Below are 19,617 nucleotides of genomic sequence, written 5' to 3'. Positions count from 1 at the left end.
GTTTTGAATATGATGGTGTGTTTTTTTCAGTCGATGCTCCTGAATATGCTGACCAGTGAATATATTACAATCGATAACCCGCTCAATGAAGGTAAAACTTTTTTACATTTTCAAAGCAATATTATTAAGATCTAAATGAAATTCGATTTCCATCGGCCTGCAAAATCGACAATTCACCTCTCCTCTTGACTGTAGAAGGAAGAAAATGATCAGAAATGGTTCAGTTAAAGGACTTTTCCAAATACCTATGCAAGAAGTTCAGATCCTCCTTTAACGCGGATCAGTTCTGACTTCTATATAAGTATTTCTTGTTGATACTATGTAATATCTATTCCTTCATCAGGAGAGACTGTCCGTGGAGTCTTCGTGCTGAATCACCACATGTTCATCTACGGCCCCCACTCCTGGGTGCAGTACAGCATGAGAGGGGAACACGAGCAGACGCTACCAGCTCCTGACACTGCACCCTATGATGATGTCAACTGGGAGATACTTTGTGAGTAGTCCACCCTTGGAACTTATCTAAATACATCTTCTACTTTTTGGGGTCTCTTTCTATTGGGGTCGGCTCCCAATCTAACCAGATGCAGCAGACTACAAGTGTTTTACATAGACGGACTGCCTATCTGACCTCCTTAACCCAGCTAACTAGGAAACCCGATACCCTTGGTAAGACTGGTTATCAAACTTTTCGTCTTCTAACTACCCGTCACAACAGACAAAATTTTAAAAAGACAGTCGGGACCTACTAATTTAACGTGCTTTCTGAATCACAGAGGATCTCGTCAAGTTAAGACATGGTCACCCATCCAAGGACTTACCGCACCATGCATTGGTTCACCTTATGTCAATCGACCCGTGCTGCTTTACTTAGCCATGACCATCAACAGTCAATTATTCTTTTAGCAATGGACTTCCGTGACCTGGAGAACTTCTTCGTGGTGATGTGGAGTGGTGACCTGGATGAGGACCGGCTTCTGGTCCACTTCTGCAAGAATGGCGAGTGGATGCAACCACTGAGGTGCAGGGGAGCTGTGACTATGAGCAAGCATTGGACTAAGGTGTATTGTAGTGACCCTGAGAGAGGGTATCAGGTATGTAATATACTTACCTATATATAAAATAGTTAAAAATATAAAGGAACAACATATTTTGTTACAAATGTTTCCGCATGAAAAATATTTGAATCAAATCTTTAAATTTTCTAGACTAGTGTATTTTCAAACTTTTGTACGTTGTATTCGATCGAGTTAAAATTACTATTAATTAAACAGTTTCTCAAACTTGTCCCATAACAATACTTTTGATATATTTCGTATACCAAATGAAAATTGCAGGACACTACAAACATACAATAATAACATTTCCATCCTAGATATCGATATATGAGCTGGACATGGAAGAGAAGTGCTGGAAGAAGACGGAGGAGATCTTCCACCAGGAGACAGACACGGCCGAGGCGATGCTTCAGCTCAAACGCGGGAAGAAGGATCGGATGCTGTTTGGTAAATATAATTTAGAGCATTTTTAACACGCTTGTATTAGGTCGACTTATGTAACTATGTAATGGAATCTAAGGTAATTTATTTACCGCTATTCCAAGGATCGTAGCATCATAAAAATTGTCAGCTGTATGTAGTTATGTTGAGAATACAAATATTATACTGTCGAACTGGTCTGATGATAGAGCCGGAAGATATGAACTTATCATAGCTGTGTTTGTACTTGTCGGAAAAGTCTTGTTATGTTTTCGGCCTGTATTTATAAAGCCGATTTTTTTTTAAGAAGATCGTTGAAACTACGAGGCACCAAAGACTTATGATTTATTTTCATTGTAATTATTTTTCAGCCACAACTACATACAGTTTTGTCGTCTGGGACTTTGATTACACAATCCCCAGAGTTAAACCTGAACCAGACCCTAAAGAAAATGATAAAGATGAAGATGTAAGTTATCGTTTTATTACTATATTTTTGTCATTACAATTTTTCACTCTAAATAAGTTTGGTAGGTCAAGTACCAGCCTTAAAAGCTGCTCATTTTATCTTGCCTCCATATAAGCACTTTATTTATAAGAACTTATTATCATCATCCTCTTACCCTCATGCCAATTTTATTTGGAGTCGGCGCAGGATGTTTTCGTCTTCTTCCATACTCTTCTATTAGCAATCTACTGTAAGAACTTACTGCTAGGCACTACATTCCAGGAGGAGAAGCCCGAAGAACCAGAGATAGATCACCGTCTCCACGGCATAGTCCTGAAGCTGCCTCACACGATCCGCAACATCTCCACCAAGATGACTCTCTCCAACTCCTTCATGATCAGCAACAATAATACTTATGCTGTTGCTGGAGTCAGGTAGGTTTTCAATATTGTCGTTATTCAAATCTTTAATGCCAAAATAACACTGTCTGTCTATTGGGCTACCACTTATGCTAGGTAAGAATATAAAAGAGTAATAAAAAAGTTTAGAGCCTGAAAAAAGACATAGGCAATCTTTTACCTAATTGCGAAAAAATATTCTCTTAGAGTGTAGGTAGAAACTGTGGGGAACAACTAGTTAAGATTCGAAGGCGTAAGACCTTAGGGCAGTCCTCATATAGAAACACATCACTGAGGAATGAAAAACCCTATACTACCTATCTATTTAATAGTTTTAGCGTTTAAGTGCAACCGGACCGAGACAGAATTTCTTTCGAATTATAATATTAGTAAATATTTACCATAATTTATATAATTCGAACTTAAGAAACCATAATACGAATTCTTTGCAGAAAAAACCTCTACGTCTGGAGTTTGGAGACCACTAAACTGATCAAGGTGTTAGACGCCCACTTCGGCAGGATAGTCCAGCTCGAACCCTTGACTGTTGGGTCCTGGAACAATGTGATCACCTCTTCCATTGATAGGACAGTCAAGATTTGGAACATCGACAATATTTTTGAGCAAGTTCATAAGATTGATCGGCAAGAGCTACCTATTGATTCTATTAGGTAAGGAGCAAGCTTTGTTGTCGAAACCATGGGTTTTCTTTCAGGAGTTTTTTACAGTAGCATAATTAAAATTTCAAAGCAATATCTGAAAAAAAAAAGAAGTCATTAGTAGAGTATGATGGAAAACTCGGACAAGAGTTTTGACAGTCTACCAAAACTATTCCTGTCCAAATTCCTTTCTTTGGTTCACTAAAACTTCTAGAAAAGTCAGTAGCAACACCTTAAAAAAATTATCTCAGAAATAGATAGGATTTTTTTCATTACCAATGCACCTTTAGCGAGCTTGGTAAAGGTATTCCCAAAGAGAAAAATCCTGAGGTTACAGTGTGACAGCAAAAAGGCTATTAAAATTACAGAACTTTTTCGCCTTACTTTCCAGCCTAGCCCGTGACAAACACCTAGCAGTGACAGTGACTCGAAGCTGTTGGGGTCTTTGGGACACCAGCACGGGGAAGCTGCTGGCCCAACTAGCTGAAGCACCACTTGGAGCCATCGTCACCCATGCGGTCATCACTCCTAATGGAGATAATGTGGTTACTGCAGAGTCTGGCAGCGTGGTCATTTGGGATACGCCGGAGAAACAGGTAAATTATAATATATTTTGAAGATTATCTACTGTTTGGTTGTTAAGGAACTTGCCGTTTTTCATTGGTAGATTTTCATTTATTTTGTCATATGCCATATTTCAATTTATATGCCAAATTAAATTAACGAAAAACTGTCTAAAATAGGTTTGACTGATTCCTGCAACTGATCTAAGTCACTAACGGTGTGTTTCACTATTGAACTATCAATGATAAATAGAACAATTTTCCGTTGTCAAATCGCCGATTTGGTCAATGAGTGGCAAATATACGGCTAGGTTATGGTTATTATTGTTAAACCCTTACTTTCTTTAAAAATCTCTGTGTATGTAATTTGCACCATAAATATAATAAATAATTAAAAACATGAACTTAATGTAAAAATAACTTCTTCAAGGCAATATTCAAAGAAGAACAGAAAGGCATCAAGCAAGTCCTACTTCTGGAAGACGGTACCAAGTTCATCACGATATCCATGCAGGCTACAGGCAACGACAGCGTTGACAATATCGGAATGGCACATATTGTAGCTAGGACAATTCCCGGTGAGAATACTACTTTATTTCATCTTCGCTTAAAATGATCTGTGTGTGTAGGTATTTCAAGTGGATAAGTGTAAGTTAAGACTACATTGTTGAATTGGATAAAAAAAAGCTGTAAAACAAATATATGTTTTTGTAAAAAAGTAAAAGTTTTGAAGTTTAATCAGTCTCAAGCGAGGGATTAGGGCAAGTTATTTAATTTATGTTAGCCATACTTCATTAATTTAGGTTGCATTTTCGAAATCTAGACTGTTTTCCATCGCCAAGAGCAGTCAAGAATAGTAGAAAGTTGTAACAAACAATGTATTTCAGAGGGTGAGAAAATTTATAACGCCGAATATGAAATCCGAGGAACTGGGTACAAGTCAGCTGTTGTGTCAGCTGATGAACATCACATCGTTGCTCCGGGAGTCGACAAGTCTTCCAGGGATTGTCTGCATGTGTTCCATGCAAAGACTGGTGCGAGGCTGCACAGGTACAGTAGATGAAAACGGTTGAATAACGTAGCGTCCACAAATTGCGTAGAGCAAGAATTTAGAAAAAAATTTGAAACTTCAAAAGAAGCTCAAAATATAAATAACGAGATAATATATTCTTCTTCGTGCCCTTGTTCCCAATTTTGGCGCAATATGTTTTCCGTTTCTATTTCTCCCTTTTCATACTTACATTCATTCTCTTCCAATTCATGTCGTCTTTCAGGTAGTCCAACCATCTTTTCTTAAGTCTTGACGAACAGAAAACCACAAGTAGGAATAATCCTGAATCGATTATTTTTCAGGATCCCCATTAAGAACAGTGGCATCAAAGACATGCAGTCCATAGTGGCTTTGCCCCATAAGCCGCTATGGGTGGCCGTAGTGGGAAACGATAAAGCTGGAATACTAGATATCAAAACTAAGAGGCATATTAGGTAAGTCTTTATATATCTTTGTCCTTCATAAGTACAAGACATAGAACATTAGATCTTTACATAGGTATCTCACATAATGTCTTTCTAAAAGACTAACAATAGGTCCCAATTTGTTTGTCTTTTCTAAAATTTCACAGTAAATGTCCATAATTCCAGATTCGTCCCCCGTTGGAACGGCTCTTGCACACGCGACGGCAAGATAGGCCTTTGCGCTCCATCCCGAGGTGGCTTGGACCTCATAGAGCTGAAGAAAGGCACTTCAGTCCAGCAGCTGATCTACAGGGCTGCTGAGGGCGTCTTCTCTATCATTACCATGTTCAGCTCCACGGATGACTATGTGTTTTATTATCATAGTGGGAGGAAGACGCTGAGGGTTTTCAGGTTAGTATATTTGAGGATATGAACTGAAAGAAAGCTTTTCAAACTGCCAGCTGTATTGATTCATAAGTAAATATAAATAATTAAAAGATCAATAACCTTAATATGGAGAGCAAAATGCAAAACCACCTAAAGGAAAATAAATACTAGGCACATAATTTTAGAATGACAATAAAAAACTAGCTAGGTTGGAAAAGCTTCATGTTTTAACAGCAGCCTGAAGAACCGTCTTACTTTTGATCAGCAAAGCAAAGAAAAAACTTATAATTAGACCCTAAAAACTCCCCCAAAGTTTCTTTAAGTGAGTAAATAGGTTTCCCAATCAATAATTTCCAACATCTTTCACCCAGGACGGTAGATGGTCGTGCCATAGCGGAATACCGAGCTCCGGCAGAAGTGACCGGCGTGGCCAGCGCTCACGGTGGAAAAGCAGTAGCTATAGCTTCCCAAGATGGCTGTCTAACTGTGCTGGATATTGTAGATCCTCATGTTTAGTTGTGATTTGTATGGTGCTTGGTTATAGCCTAGTGTTGAGAGCAGGTTAGGGAATACATCATCTTCCTTTTTCCCAAAGGTTAATTTAGCTGCTCTTATACTACTTTATTATTTGGTGTAAGCATGTCAGCTTCTTCCAGGCTTTCCTATCTAACGTCATTTTCCAAGTAACAAGGGTTAAGATGACAACGTAATTTGGGTTTCTGTAGCTATTGAGAAAGTACCTTTATTATTTTTTATTTTTTTAATAATAGCGTTGTGAGACATGCCATGGACTATCTTGTAAAGTTAGTTGGTAATTTTGAAATGTTACTAGTTAATGACTTGGTCAAGCATTTGTAATTGTTCACAGAATCTAAAATTAACAAAGAAGACAAAATAGTAAGAAGTTTTACATGATTAAGTTAAATAGGCTATCCTGCTCTCAACTGGGCTTAACTTACAAAACACTGAATCGATTGCTCTGTGATAGTAAGGATGTGAAACTAAGAAGGTTATGATAAGGATCTCAGAAAGTTGTGCTAATGTCGGATAATACTTTCTATTGAAGCACGTAGTACGTAGGACATCACTTGTAGACAAAATTAGTGTAAAGTTCATGCCAGAATGACGCGATGGTTTGGAGACAATCAAAGTACAACCTACTTGTAAGTTTAAATTCTTCAAAGAAGGTTCATCAATCAATCATCGATCAATCTTTAATTTGACATTTGTCTAGTTAGTTCCAGTAACTGATCAAGCCTAACTTACGTTGCTTGACCTCCAAGAATACGCCGGACCTACCTACCTTCCTTATGGCATCTCCGCTATCTTTTCTCCCTCCGTGGTTCCAAGTTTGATATTGAAAGTTATTTTTAACCAATTTGAATTAACAAATTGTAGCCTCGCAAAGTTCTGGTGTTAACTGTACTGTTAGTAGTAGAAATTCCAGTAGTATGTAGCTCTAGTCAAATGTTCTAGTCAATTCAATTTAATCTGATTGTAGGAAAAGTCATTTTTAATTTTATTAGGTGTTGACAAACTTGAGGCTTCTGTTTATTGTTGGTAGGCTCTAGCTCCGATAAATTAAGCTATTGGCAATCTACGGTACATAAATGATTTAATTACGTTTTGCTTTAATAATGCTAAATTCAGTTATATTTTAAGACAAACAGTTGAAACGATTTACTATTATGAATACTCTACATATACTTTTTTTACTAGTCCGTGTCTACATATAAAAAAAGTTTTCACAAAATTATGTGGCGGGGATCAGCTACTAAATAATATCGAGTTTATACTTATTGGAGAAAGAACTTATCGACTAATTACTATTATGGCTAAACGTTTAAATGAAATAGTTAATTCATTTACAATTCTTTGTATCAGTCATCGTCTGGTTCGAAAATATATATTTTGACGTTTTGTAAAGACTTTAAATATTTATTGTTGGTGTTTTTTTGTGTTTATTAAAGAATTCAGCAATTTTGTGAATTATTTTAACGTTGAGTTCCTATATATCAAATCTTTAAAAATAAACTATTTTTATGATACCTCATAATAGTACCTGCATGTAACCATACCTCACATAAATCTATATTTCTTGTTATATTCCAAAATATTTAAGACTACATAGTCATTTCACAACATATTTTTTAAAGTTATAATTTTTTTTATTTATGTATTTGAAATTGTAGAAAATATGTTGTAAAATGACTGCACAGTATTATTATTATGGGCCGGTTTCACTGGTTACCGATAAATTATCAGTTAGTTATCTGATAGTTATTGCTATCTGCCAGATAGAGACTACTTATAGTTTCGGATAGTTATTGCTATCCGAGACCTGTAAAACTAAAAGTTAAAGTTTATCTGTCAGATAAGTTCCTGATAGTATAACAGAGTAACCGGTGAAATTGGCCATAAGAGTATTATTTTTCTTGTAAACCAGTGAAATAGAAATAAGTAATATTTTATTGTTCCTTCTTACTGTATTAAAAGATTAAAACAAAATCATGGTACCTATTCATATTTTATTAGGTTTAAGTCTATACAATAATAAATACTAAGTATTAAAACTAATTGTTTTATTTATAGCACTTAGAAATTTAATATTTTTAACAACATTTCCACGGTAGGTAGGTTTTTTACAGTTCGAGCCAAAATCATTGACCCAGCTTTAAATGTGTCAAGTATATTGTTTTTTTTTTTTACTTTGGTTTATGGTAGAATTATATCATTTCTTTATTTTGCTTTATTTACTCACAACATTATTCTAGTTCTAGATATTTAAACTACAATCTTAAAGTCTTATGGAAGTAGTATGACTTGTAAAAGCACCTCATTTCACTTAAACTAAAACTCATTATTCACTCGTTTATAATATTCATAAAACAGCAAATATTATGACGCCGTGTAAAAGTATGGCTACAAAAATAATTCCTTAACTATTTATTTAAAACAAAAACAATACTGAATTCACAGAATGCAGTTAAAAAAATATTGGTTTGATTAAATGGCTTAAAAAATGTTTGGTAAAAATCATTTGGGGTCAAAACTGTGCTTTTATTTTTAGCTTACAAAAATAATGTGATAAACTCCCAAATGATGAATACCAAACAAAAATAACAAAAAAAATAAATTGCTGTCCCATTTTTTTTGCTCACCAGTGTATCTTCTAGAACTCGTATTCGGACACGTATATGAATAGTTTAGCGACGGCTGTTCCCCCAAATTGCTCGTGAGTGTAAAGTTCCATGGTCATCTCTAACTCTATGCTCTGTGGTCCTTCTAGAGGTCTCACTAGTGATACTAGACCTTCATTGTTGTTTTGTGTTAATCTGAAAAAGACAAGGCGTTTACATAAATAAGAGGTCTTAATAACTTCTTCTGTCATAAATATATGTCATAGAACTTCATCCTAATCATAGATCATTGGATTTTTATGAACTGCACCAATTTTAGACTTTTGTGCTCCCTAACCGGTGCGACTGATTGATCTAGCTAAAGGGGAGATCAGTACATACATAGGGAGAGAAGAGTACATTAGAGAGTGCCTACACATGGGAGAATATAAGGGAATACATAGAGAAAAAACATAAGGGAGAACATAGAAAAAAAACATAAGGTAGTAGACATAGGGTGAGTACATAAACGAGTTCATGAAGAAACACATAATGGAGTATTCTCCTAAGAAATAAGAGAATACGTACTTGAATGCTAGATAAAGTACCTAAAATGATTTTATAGCGAGTTTCATCATCTCAAAAGAACTTTAAAAACCCCTAAGTTTTGAAGGTAATGTATACTTACAAGAAGTCATTGATATCAGCTTTCCTCTTAACGCTGGGCGGCGTGTTGACGTTCACCACTTTGAGCTCGAACCTCATCTTCACGTACGGCCAGACTGGACCTCGCATTGTGAACAGTTTTAACTGAAAATATAGAATTAGTTAGACTTTGCAGTACTTTCACGCCATAATTAATGAAGCGATTAAAATCATGTCAGAAAGAAAATCCCCTAAGAGCGAAAATCACCAAAAATGCGGGTGTTCGGGGGACGAGGAATGTTGCTGTTTCTCCCCCTTTGACGTCTTCTTTGAAACCCTTTCTTTGTCTCAAAGAACGGTGTTCACTCGTAAGTGGTTGTTTAGATCATACCCATTGTATGTATTTCACCTAGAAGAAAGCACCTGACCTACCTGCTTTATGGCATCTCTGCTCATCTTTCCTTACTCAGTAATCAAAATTCACAGTACAGAATAAATATTTTTTGAGTTTGAAAGGTATTGTATGTAGATGATATAGTGTCAGGTAGAGGTATACTAACCATAGACTCCGGGATGTACAAGTTGGAGACAAAAGTGATGAAGTTGTATGAGATAGTGGTCGGCTGATGAGCGCAGTTCCAGTCACCCACCGGACATACACGACCTATTTTGTTGCAGCGGCTGAAAGAGAAATAGATTTAATGGTTTGGATGTTTCCACCTACTGTAGAGAAAGAGACTATTAAAGATTTTGATGAAGTTTTATTTACCCCATAACACAAAAGAAAGTAATGAGTTTGTCTTGATGAAATCTGAAATCTGAGGGATCATCAACCTAGGAGGTTCCTGCGAAACTAAATTCGCTGCATAGGGAAGAGTAGGAACACAGCCACTCTTTTATACCTTAATGTATTTTCTATTACTATATTCAGTGACGACAACAAGTTTGGCGACAAGTATACTAACTGTTTATTCTCGAGCTGATATCCTACAGGACAAGAGATGTGCAGACAGCGGTAGCTGCCGCGAGTGTTGACGCACACATCGCTAGACGTCGTCGAAATGCCGCCCTTCGCGCACGGCGCTTCGCCTGTCTCGCACTCGTCTATGTCTGTCGGAAAATGATAACATAATATGTGATTTACTGATAAACAGAGACAAAATGGGGGAAATTATTGCCATCAAATCAAACGGAAAACACGTTTGACCAATTTTTGGTAGTCAGTATAACTTTTGCAATAATGTATAATTTGTAAAAGTAACTGCAAAATGAACATCAAAAGGTAAAGGCAAAGAGCATGTACAAGGGCTTCTGGTTAAATCGTGGACCCCGGCAGCTTTGTAGTCTTTACAAGTAATCAGCAGCCAGAAATTCTTACTAGCCTAGCAGCAGGTCATCCATGTAAAACATATAGCGACTTGCGAATAAGTTCGCTGATCAAACTGGAAGCTGAAGACATAGAAATGACGGGAAAGATGATGATAAACAAGAAACCCTTACCAATACAGCTCCTCTTATCCTCCGAGAGGCGGTACCCCTTGGGACAAGCACAGCGGTAGCTCCCCGGCTCGTTGACGCAGCGCCCCACGCACGGGATCTTAGACCTGAACTCCGTGCACTCGTCTATGTCCGAACATGTGCTGGAAAGCAAAATACATGGTTTGGAGACTAAGATGTTGAATTTTTATGTTTTGACGAGCATATTATCAACAAGGCTGAAAATGTAACTACCTATATGACAAGATTAATGGCCAGTTAAACTGGTCACTAACAAATTCTCTATCAGGCAAGGTTGCCTATCAGGTATTTATCTGACACATAAACTATAACTTTTGGTTTCACAGGTCTCTAATAGAAATATCAGGAAGAATTTATACTCATATTCCCTTAGGTGAAATTTCTGATCCAGGATACCCCGTATCTATTTCAAGCAGTTCGTTCAAATTGGTAAACTCCTCCGATCATTTCTAAGAAGAGGTAAAACCTTTTTTCTTACCTATTATCCGAATTTAGTCTATATCCTCTATGACAGGCACATCTGTAGGATCCCCAGACGTTGTTACATCTGTGCTGGCAGAGCGAGCCGGGACGAGATTCCATACATTCGTCCACGTCTACGCAAACCTGGGTAAAATAAAATAACTTTAGTTACCACGAAAAGGTCATGGTGACCGAGTGGGTCTTTACCCACTCAAGTATGAGTGCGTGGGTTCGGTTCCAGGTCAAGTAAAAAGTTTCTATGCAACTTTTCTTATCTTTCTCAGTGTATCTTGGACACCAATGACTGTGTTTCGGATGGCACATTAAACGGTAGGTCCCGGCTGTGATTGAACATCTTCGGCAATCGTTACGGGTAGTCTATAGCCAGAAAGTCTGACACCAGTCTTACCAACGGGTATCGGTTTGTCAGGTAACTGGGTTGAGGAGGTCAGATAGGCAGCTGCATCAGGTTGGACTAGAAGCCGACCCCAACGTAGTTGAGAAATAGGACCGGGAGATGATGACTTTGCTTAAACTATCGCATTAGTACATATCTTACCTTGTCATTGACGGGTGCTGATCTAAAGCCGACGTGACATTTACATTGGTATGAACCGACTGTGTTCAAACAATCAGCATTTTGTGAGCAGGCGGGCTGAAAATAATATTAAAGTTATAAATTACGGTATCACTAAATGACGTAAAGATTTGGGAGGTATCAGATCTAGCATTTTGGGACACACCGAATTTTTTTAGGCACACCTTTAGAAATATTTGTACCGAATATTTCTAAAAATATTGTATTAGCATCACGATCCGGGTCAGATATTATACAAGTTACCAAGATAGTATTTTATCGCAATTCAGAAAAATTTGGTCTTTCTCTGACTTACCTGATCTCTGATTTTTTATAACCGTAATTTGCATACCCGTGATAAGGGTGAAATATGTTCTGTTCACTACGTACATAATGTTAACACCTAAAGTATATAATAATAAATAAATGATTTATTTATTTATTTCAAAAGCAATTCACCGATAATAGAACATTTCTTTAATATTCTTACCACACTGCCCGCAAGAGCACACTCGTCGACATCCTCACACTGATGGTCTCCAACGAGCCGGTGGCCAACAGGACAGTTGCAGCTGTACCCGCCCGGTAAGTTCGAACAGAGCTGATCAGGCCCACACTTCGCTTCCCCGGTTAAACACTCGTTTACATCTGGGACAGTGGGGTGTTAACCTCTACATGTAGTCATAAGTAATGATGATGAAAAGTTATATGGAAACCGGCGGTATGGGTATGTAACGCAGATGAATAACCATCATTTTACGAGAAAGAGATGAACATGAATGAGGATGGATATAGTTGAAGGGAAGAAGAAATGATGGACAGATTGTATGAAATAGACATAGTGGACAGAATGTTACATGTGAGATGACACCGGTAGAACTGGTGTCTTATTCTAATAAAATACCCCAAATAAAATTGGGATAAGGGTAGGAGTTTTATGATGATACAGTCCACATTTAAACTATTTATCTTAACTATTTGCATAATATATTTGCATAAAAGTCGTGGTGGCCTAGTGGGTAAAGAACCAACCTCTCGAGTATGTGGGCGTGGGTTCGATTCCAGGTCAGGCAAGTACCAATGCAACTTTTCTAAGCTTGTATGTACTTTCTAAGTATATCTTAGACACCAATGGCTGATCAAAAGGTGAAGGAAAACATCTTGAGGAAACCTGGACTATAGTCTGAAATCACCAACCCGCATTGAGCAAGCGTGGTGATTAATGCTCAATCCTTCTCCGTGTGAGAGGAGGCCTGTGCCCAGCAGTGGGACGATAAAAAGGCTGTAACAGTAACAGTAATTTGCATCTAATTTATTTAATTTTACTTACTTTGCTTTTTAATATCATGCCCATACCAAAATCCCCTATATATAGTAGTATAGTAGTATGTAGTATTTCTTACTCACCCACGCAAGTATTGAAATCTCCTAGAATGTAGCCAGCTGGGCAGGTGAACACTGAGCCTTGTTCCACCGTGGTGATGTCAGGGGTCAAGTACTTGGTGCCCTGATCCGGGATTACTGGCTGCGGACGAACTGAGGGGTACACTGGGGACAAAGTACGTATTTAAGGCCGGTTTACCCTTAGGTTTGACCCTTATTGCAGACTGGACTTCCAAACTTTTTTTCTGTCCCCTATGACTTCGTTGATAAATGTTTGATCATTAAAATAATCAAGTGAGTAGGTGAGTACCGGCAGTTTCTTAGACTAGCAAGTAAACGAGCAAACTTTTCAGATTTATAAATAATGTTACCTACTAAAGATTTTACAAATTTTTAGAAGAATTAACTATTCCGCTAATTGACAAGAAATGAAAAAAAATATTTCACAACCAGTTTCAAAAGAACTCATGCACAATAGTCGCGCTTGCGACCAACGAGGGAGTTGATGATAATGATAATGGTGAAAGATGATAACTACAACATAAACATACCAGGCTCATTCCCATATCCCGATGGGAACTGTTTGTTCTTCTTGACGGGAACACATCGGTGCCTGACGTCGTCCAGCTTCCAGTTAGGAGGACATTCGCATCGGTATCCTCCCTCAGTGTTGATGCAAATTTCTACGGCTGCACAGTTCGCTTGGCCGTTTGTACATTCGTTCATATCTGAGGGAAAATGTGGGAGTGAGCATATTTTAAGGCATTTAAAGTCAAACAATACAGGAAATATAAAGCCAGCATCCCCAAATTCTACCAAGTAGTCAGAAACCATCAAGCGGATTTGATCCTGACAATAGTGCTAATGATTAAGCCTGCAGCTCACTTCATAATAAAGAAGATTATTAAACTATAAAAGTAAATATTGTTATTGGATAATTAATGCGTATTGCTATTGTTCAAGGAAGTGTTTTCATCACCAATTGTTATTTGCAACCACTAGAAGGTACTAAAAGGGGTAGTTTAATATTGAGGCACCGAAGTTCTAATAAAAGCCCAATTTCATATTTTTTCTGAAACACGTATCACTAATAATGACGATTGTCAAAACATAACATACCTTCGCATACTCCAGTTTTAATGTTGTGATGGTAACCAACATCGCAGAGGTTGCTTGGCAGGAATGGCCGAACGGTGCTTACATTATACACAGGATATCCCCAGAAGAAAGATTTTTCTGAAAAACAGTGGTTTAATTACGGGTCGATCGAACTTAAGGTAAATCAATCGATCATCGATGGCCACGGTCGTTCCAAGGATAGCTTATCATTAGGTTATGGCGAGTTCCTTCGTGTTTCAGAATGAACGTTAAATTGGTGGTACGTTATGTGTAGTCAGAAGCCAGAAAATCTGACAACCAGTCTAATCAGGTATCAGGCTGTCCAGGTAAGTGGGTTCAAGACGTTATATAGGTGGATATAAAATCTTCGATCCATATGGCACACTTACTCAGCTGTATCTGGTTAGACTTGAAGCTGATACCAACACAGTGGAGAAAAGTTTAGCCAGATGATGATGATTGGGCTCAAAGAACCTACGGGAGAATTTACCCTCGAATGTTTTTTTTAAGAATTCATATACTTGCATTCCATAATGTTACAATAATAATACTTACTAGTAGAAGTAGGTAACGTAGGTGCAGTAGTAGTGGTAGTAGTAGAAGATGAAGTAGTGATGAACTCGCAGGTCTTAGAGACCAGATCTCTTCGGAAGCCAGGGGCACAGTTGCAGGTGTAACCACCAATCGTATTGCGACAAGTCTCGGTGAGGCCAGAACAAAAGTGGCGGTTAGTCGAGCATTCGTCTATGTCTAGAAATATAAAAAAAAGCAAATTGGAGTATTTTTGGAAAACAAGATAATACGAAAAATAGGAGCCATCAGAGACACAATTTTGAGGATTTAACAGGGATAAAAAAAACATACTGAACTCTACTCTTAAAAATTCATAGCAAAATAGACTTTTAAGAAATCTTACGCAGATTTAATTTCTAAAGTCCAAGACATTTTAAAAACTACACTGTGATAATCTAAATATTTTCAGGATCACCTCAAAACTTACCAAAGCAAGATCCATATTCATCAGCCTCAAAACCATTAGGACATTCCGTAGGTTTCTTATCAACTTTCGTCCACTCATTTTTCGGAATATATTTAGTATCTATAAGTACTGACCCATCTTTGTTCCTTTTACCCTCCACTACTCCTGTTTCGTTCTCTATTTTCACATTAACCTGATGTGGAGGAGTGGGTTTTGGTGTATCTGTCGTATATACTTTTGGCCAAGTTTTCTCAGTAGGTATTTTTGGCAATTCTGATTCGGGGATATCGATGGGAGGTAAGTGGTAGGATGGTGTGGGTCTTGGGACTGAATATGTAGGTATTTGTTCTGTAGATGTTGGATATTGTGGTTGCTGTGGTATTGTAGGTGGGGGATGTGGTACGGTTGGTGGGGGCTGAGGTACGGTGGGTGGGGGCTGAGGTACTGTCGGTGGAGGCTGTGCTACGGTTGGTGGGGGCCGAGTTACTGTTGGTGGGGGCTCTGTTTCGGTTGGTAAAGGCTGTGGTAACAGTTCTGTTGGTCGTTCTGGGACAGGGGTTGTAGTTGGTTCAACCGTCTCATTTTTGTATAAATCAGGTACATGTTTGGATATAAATGGTGGTTCCACTTCATTGTTTTCAGTTTTTTCAGTAGTACTTGATGTGGGCGGAGACTGAGGCTGAGAGATAGGAGTTTCAGTGGTCGTGGTTGTAGGTTCTTTTGGCTGATTATCTGCAGTCGATGTACTGTTGTCCTCTCTAGAAAAAGGTTTTTCTTTATTGCCCAATAAATGATTACTAATGATAATGATCACGATAAGAAATGAAGACAATAAATACAATTATTATGTAGCTTTACCGTTCCAGGAGTCACAAAAAATCTAGTTATTAGGAATCCAACTTAAACCCGCTGAACATGCAATAGCACGTAAAATTTTACGTACATATTTTTATATATTATTTTTTTCTAAATATACCAACAGCTTCTAATAATTCTGTAGTTTTAATCAGATAACAATAAACATGAACTTACTCTGAATCATCATAATAATACTCGTAGTCAGGTGTAGTGGATGTAGTGGTGGTGCGTTTGCGCAGACAGCGGAATGAGCCGCGAATGTTCTGACACGTGTAGTCCGAGCCGCAGTTGTGTATGTTTAGCGCACATTCGTCTATGTCTGGGAATAAATAACAAACAGATATGTAATCATATAGTAATACATTTTTATATACGGTCAGTTAGCCCCATTCAAAATTATTATTAATTTATATTACGGGTGCTAACACAACTTACAATTTCTCACAAAAATCTTGAAATCATATTTAATCATCAAGAGCAGCATTATTATTTGGTATTTCTTTTGCATACATTTTTTGCGTAATTAATGCGTTTAACTACTTTTTTATGAAGAGTAATAAAAATGCTTTTTATTACTCTTCATAAAAAAGTAGTTTAACCATACACTTGTCAGAGAGACACACTGACAGATGGACACACTCTCGAAAATCATGATGAGTCAAAAGAGAGTGAGAGAGTGTGACTTACTAGATAAAAAAGAAAAAAGTTATTTATGCAAAATCAGGAGTTTGTGAAGTTCCAGTTTACGAGAGACAGCCCCAAAAACGAAAACCCTTCACCAATTCCTATGAAAAACTCCCCAGAAACACAATAGGCATGATGACTTTTTAAATTCCTTTGTATGATGTAGGTATACGTCTATTTTATATGAAAAATTATTAATTTTAAGAAAATGCGAAGTTTTTTTATCAAATAATTGCATTTTTCTCTGTCCACTTTGAATCCGGCGCGAAAACGCTTGTCAGTGTCATGTCGTCACTTGTGACGTCACGTCTGAAATTACAAGACGCAAGTAAACAACGCTCGTGCAATAATTAAGTTTTTTGTGTTATTAAATATGAATTCGAAAGTGCATAGGTGTTGTGGGGTCCCCCAGTGTAAGAACACATCCAAAACAACTCCTGATAAGTTATTTGTGTACGTTCCTCACAATAAAAAAATACGAAACAAGTGGCTTAAACTTGCAAGGCGAGATTCAAAAGCAATATTGCCCCGGGTACAACTTCATTTTTGTGAAGATCACTTTGAAGCAAGTTATTACATAGTTCTCTAGATTCTAGCATAGAAGTTTTTTTAATTAAACTAATACACTTACGTGGGAGTTTTTTTAATTAAACTAGTATACTTACATGGAAGTTTTAACATTTCTAAATTCAGCTGAACAAAAATCTTTATTTGATGCCAAAAACTCTCCCAGCATTATGATATCAATTCTAGGCAAATTAGCGCTGTTTGCCTTGATAAATCCGGGCTCCATAGCTCGTGTTATAAACAATTAATTAATTAAAAACAAAGATCGCAGTGGAAGTTCACAATAACGAAATGTGATGTTCGCGCGCTTTCGTGCGAGTTGATTTGAGAGATGACGTCACGAGCTCTGATTGGTGTTCAAGATATCATGGCGGATTGCCTTATTTCGTAATTTTATTTTATAAAAATACATATTAATCACATTATTAATAAAGAAAACAATGCGCGTTTTATATTCCAAGCTTCAAGTTTAATTTAATAAATATATTATTTTAATGATTTTTGATTACTGTCATCATGCCTATTCAGTCTATATGGTTTGAAGAACTGGAATTCTCTGGCAATTGACTCAAGAGGCAGTAAACTTGTTAATAAATATTTTTCCTTACCTTCACATTTTCCAGTAGAATGATGTAACACATAGCCAGTACCGCAGGAAGTTATTCTGATGCAGAGGTAGGAGCCAACAGTGTTGTCACATCTCTGAGCTTGAGATATGCAGTTGTGTTCTCCTGTAGCGCACTCGTTAACGTCTGCAAGTGAAATTATCTGTTCTTTAGTGGTTCTGTCTATATCTTCCTCAGGAGGAGCTAGATATTAAGTATAGTACTAATAAAAATATAGGTGGCACCATAGAGAACCATTTTGTTATGATTAGTTCAGGGAAACTGATCACTTTTTAAACGTAAACATTTACAAAAGGCCACCTCCAAAACGCGAACTCTTCACCACTTCCTGCGTGTTTTTGATGGGAAGAAGAAGTTGCAACAAACTCCCCAGGTCAAGCAGGTGAAATAGAATCACTGGTACTGATAGAATCACTAAAATCACTGGTGCTCAGCAGCACCCGGCTACACTGACACCAACGTAGTTGGGTAAAGGCGATCTTCTTCTTATCGAGTAAGCTTCAGGTCAACGGTCAGAGTTTTTTCGAAACCACTTAATGGCCTGAGTGCATTCAGGGCCACCTCCCAGACTCCTCGCTGCTGAAAAAGTTTCTAAAACCCACAAAACATTTTGGTCCGACCCGGCCATCGAACCCGAGATGATTAAGTTTACTTACCAGCACAGGCTCCCGTGATGGTATCCAGTTCGAAGCCCAACTTGCAGTGACACTCGTAGCTACCGTTTGTGTTCAAACAGTTCTGGTACTGGTCGCATAAGTGAGTGCCTTCCACACACTCGTCAATGTCTGAAAAAGAGATTTTTTTAGGATATAGAGATCACGGAACAGATTTACTCATAGTTTTGGGACTGATTGCAATTAAAAACCATGATAAAATAGATTCTTTCATGAATCTAAGTGTAATGGTAATTGGTATACATAAAGAGCGTAAAAAGTTTTTCCTTTAAAATAAATTAAATGCTCTAGATTTCTGGTAAAAACTTACCGTCACAGTAAAGACTGCCAGATTTCTTTCGCATACCATCAGGACATATTTCTTTTCTGTAAGACAAATGCATAACAAGCTGTAAATATCTTCAAGATTCAATATTATATAATAAGTAGGTAGTAAATAATATTCGAATAATGACCTAAGTCAAATATTGTAAAAAATATTTTTTAGAAACTCCTTAGACATTCTTTGTAAAAGATCATCAGTGCCATTTTTAATTACTTTACGGTCGAACAAACTGTAGGGCCGAATATGCACATAACATCCATCAGGTATTTTGGATAGGATTAAGAACACGCTATCATCCGACTAAAATTTTGCAGTACTCTACGATAATATTTATCCATTTCCACTCACCCGACTTCAACTTTAGCCTTGCAGTCATATTGTCCTAATTGGTTAACGCAGTACCTGTCGGGGCCACAGTTAGCTCCCTCCTCGCATTCGTCTATATCTGTAATCATAAAATGGACGCCATTTTTCATCAAAAGTATCAATTCATACTATGGATAATAAAATGACGAGTGGAGATGTCATAATATAGAATCTTCTAAGAAAGTAGAAAGTAGCTCTGCCAAAATGTGGGTGGTGTTCGGGGGACGAGGAACGTTACTAGCTCCGCCCTCAGACGCTTTCTTTGAAACCCGCCCATTTTTTTTTTACCAAATCAACAATAAATCAAGGCCAAGCCTTGACAGATAG

General features: G+C 37.4%; 2 protein-coding genes across 2 annotated transcripts in view; one reads left to right on the top strand and one right to left on the bottom strand.

Annotated features, from left to right (window-relative positions):
• LOC110378693 (NACHT and WD repeat domain-containing protein 2) overlaps nucleotides 1-7,777 on the top strand; it is a 36,878-nt gene extending 29,101 nt beyond the window's left edge. The window contains exons 21-33 of the mRNA XM_064041717.1: nucleotides 31-91; nucleotides 344-496; nucleotides 907-1,094; nucleotides 1,376-1,505; nucleotides 1,850-1,947; nucleotides 2,209-2,360; nucleotides 2,777-2,995; nucleotides 3,375-3,579; nucleotides 3,977-4,124; nucleotides 4,434-4,596; nucleotides 4,900-5,031; nucleotides 5,188-5,412; nucleotides 5,760-7,777. Of these exons, the coding sequence (XP_063897787.1) occupies nucleotides 31-91; nucleotides 344-496; nucleotides 907-1,094; nucleotides 1,376-1,505; nucleotides 1,850-1,947; nucleotides 2,209-2,360; nucleotides 2,777-2,995; nucleotides 3,375-3,579; nucleotides 3,977-4,124; nucleotides 4,434-4,596; nucleotides 4,900-5,031; nucleotides 5,188-5,412; nucleotides 5,760-5,904 (2,019 nt within the window). The 3' untranslated portion in view covers nucleotides 5,905-7,777. The remainder of the gene's footprint in view (nucleotides 1-30; nucleotides 92-343; nucleotides 497-906; nucleotides 1,095-1,375; nucleotides 1,506-1,849; nucleotides 1,948-2,208; nucleotides 2,361-2,776; nucleotides 2,996-3,374; nucleotides 3,580-3,976; nucleotides 4,125-4,433; nucleotides 4,597-4,899; nucleotides 5,032-5,187; nucleotides 5,413-5,759) is intronic.
• A 122-nt stretch (nucleotides 7,778-7,899) lies between these two features.
• LOC110379037 (fibulin-2) overlaps nucleotides 7,900-19,617 on the bottom strand; it is a 30,064-nt gene continuing 18,346 nt past the window's right edge. The window contains exons 11-28 of the mRNA XM_064041716.1: nucleotides 19,273-19,369; nucleotides 18,910-18,965; nucleotides 18,582-18,710; nucleotides 17,908-18,051; nucleotides 16,223-16,367; nucleotides 15,212-15,948; nucleotides 14,767-14,961; nucleotides 14,212-14,328; nucleotides 13,644-13,820; nucleotides 13,117-13,257; nucleotides 12,200-12,357; nucleotides 11,692-11,787; nucleotides 11,149-11,276; nucleotides 10,653-10,792; nucleotides 10,118-10,262; nucleotides 9,713-9,833; nucleotides 9,196-9,317; nucleotides 7,900-8,723 (exon numbers count right to left, since the gene is read on the bottom strand). Of these exons, the coding sequence (XP_063897786.1) occupies nucleotides 8,561-8,723; nucleotides 9,196-9,317; nucleotides 9,713-9,833; nucleotides 10,118-10,262; nucleotides 10,653-10,792; nucleotides 11,149-11,276; nucleotides 11,692-11,787; nucleotides 12,200-12,357; nucleotides 13,117-13,257; nucleotides 13,644-13,820; nucleotides 14,212-14,328; nucleotides 14,767-14,961; nucleotides 15,212-15,948; nucleotides 16,223-16,367; nucleotides 17,908-18,051; nucleotides 18,582-18,710; nucleotides 18,910-18,965; nucleotides 19,273-19,369 (3,011 nt within the window). The 3' untranslated portion in view covers nucleotides 7,900-8,560. The remainder of the gene's footprint in view (nucleotides 8,724-9,195; nucleotides 9,318-9,712; nucleotides 9,834-10,117; nucleotides 10,263-10,652; nucleotides 10,793-11,148; nucleotides 11,277-11,691; nucleotides 11,788-12,199; nucleotides 12,358-13,116; nucleotides 13,258-13,643; nucleotides 13,821-14,211; nucleotides 14,329-14,766; nucleotides 14,962-15,211; nucleotides 15,949-16,222; nucleotides 16,368-17,907; nucleotides 18,052-18,581; nucleotides 18,711-18,909; nucleotides 18,966-19,272; nucleotides 19,370-19,617) is intronic.

This window comes from Helicoverpa armigera, chromosome 26 (assembly GCF_030705265.1).
Source record: "Helicoverpa armigera isolate CAAS_96S chromosome 26, ASM3070526v1, whole genome shotgun sequence".
In the NCBI taxonomy this organism is placed as follows: domain Eukaryota; kingdom Metazoa; phylum Arthropoda; class Insecta; order Lepidoptera; family Noctuidae; genus Helicoverpa; species Helicoverpa armigera.
Note: the sequence above shows the minus strand (reverse complement) of the source record. Positions and strands in the feature narration are given on the sequence as shown.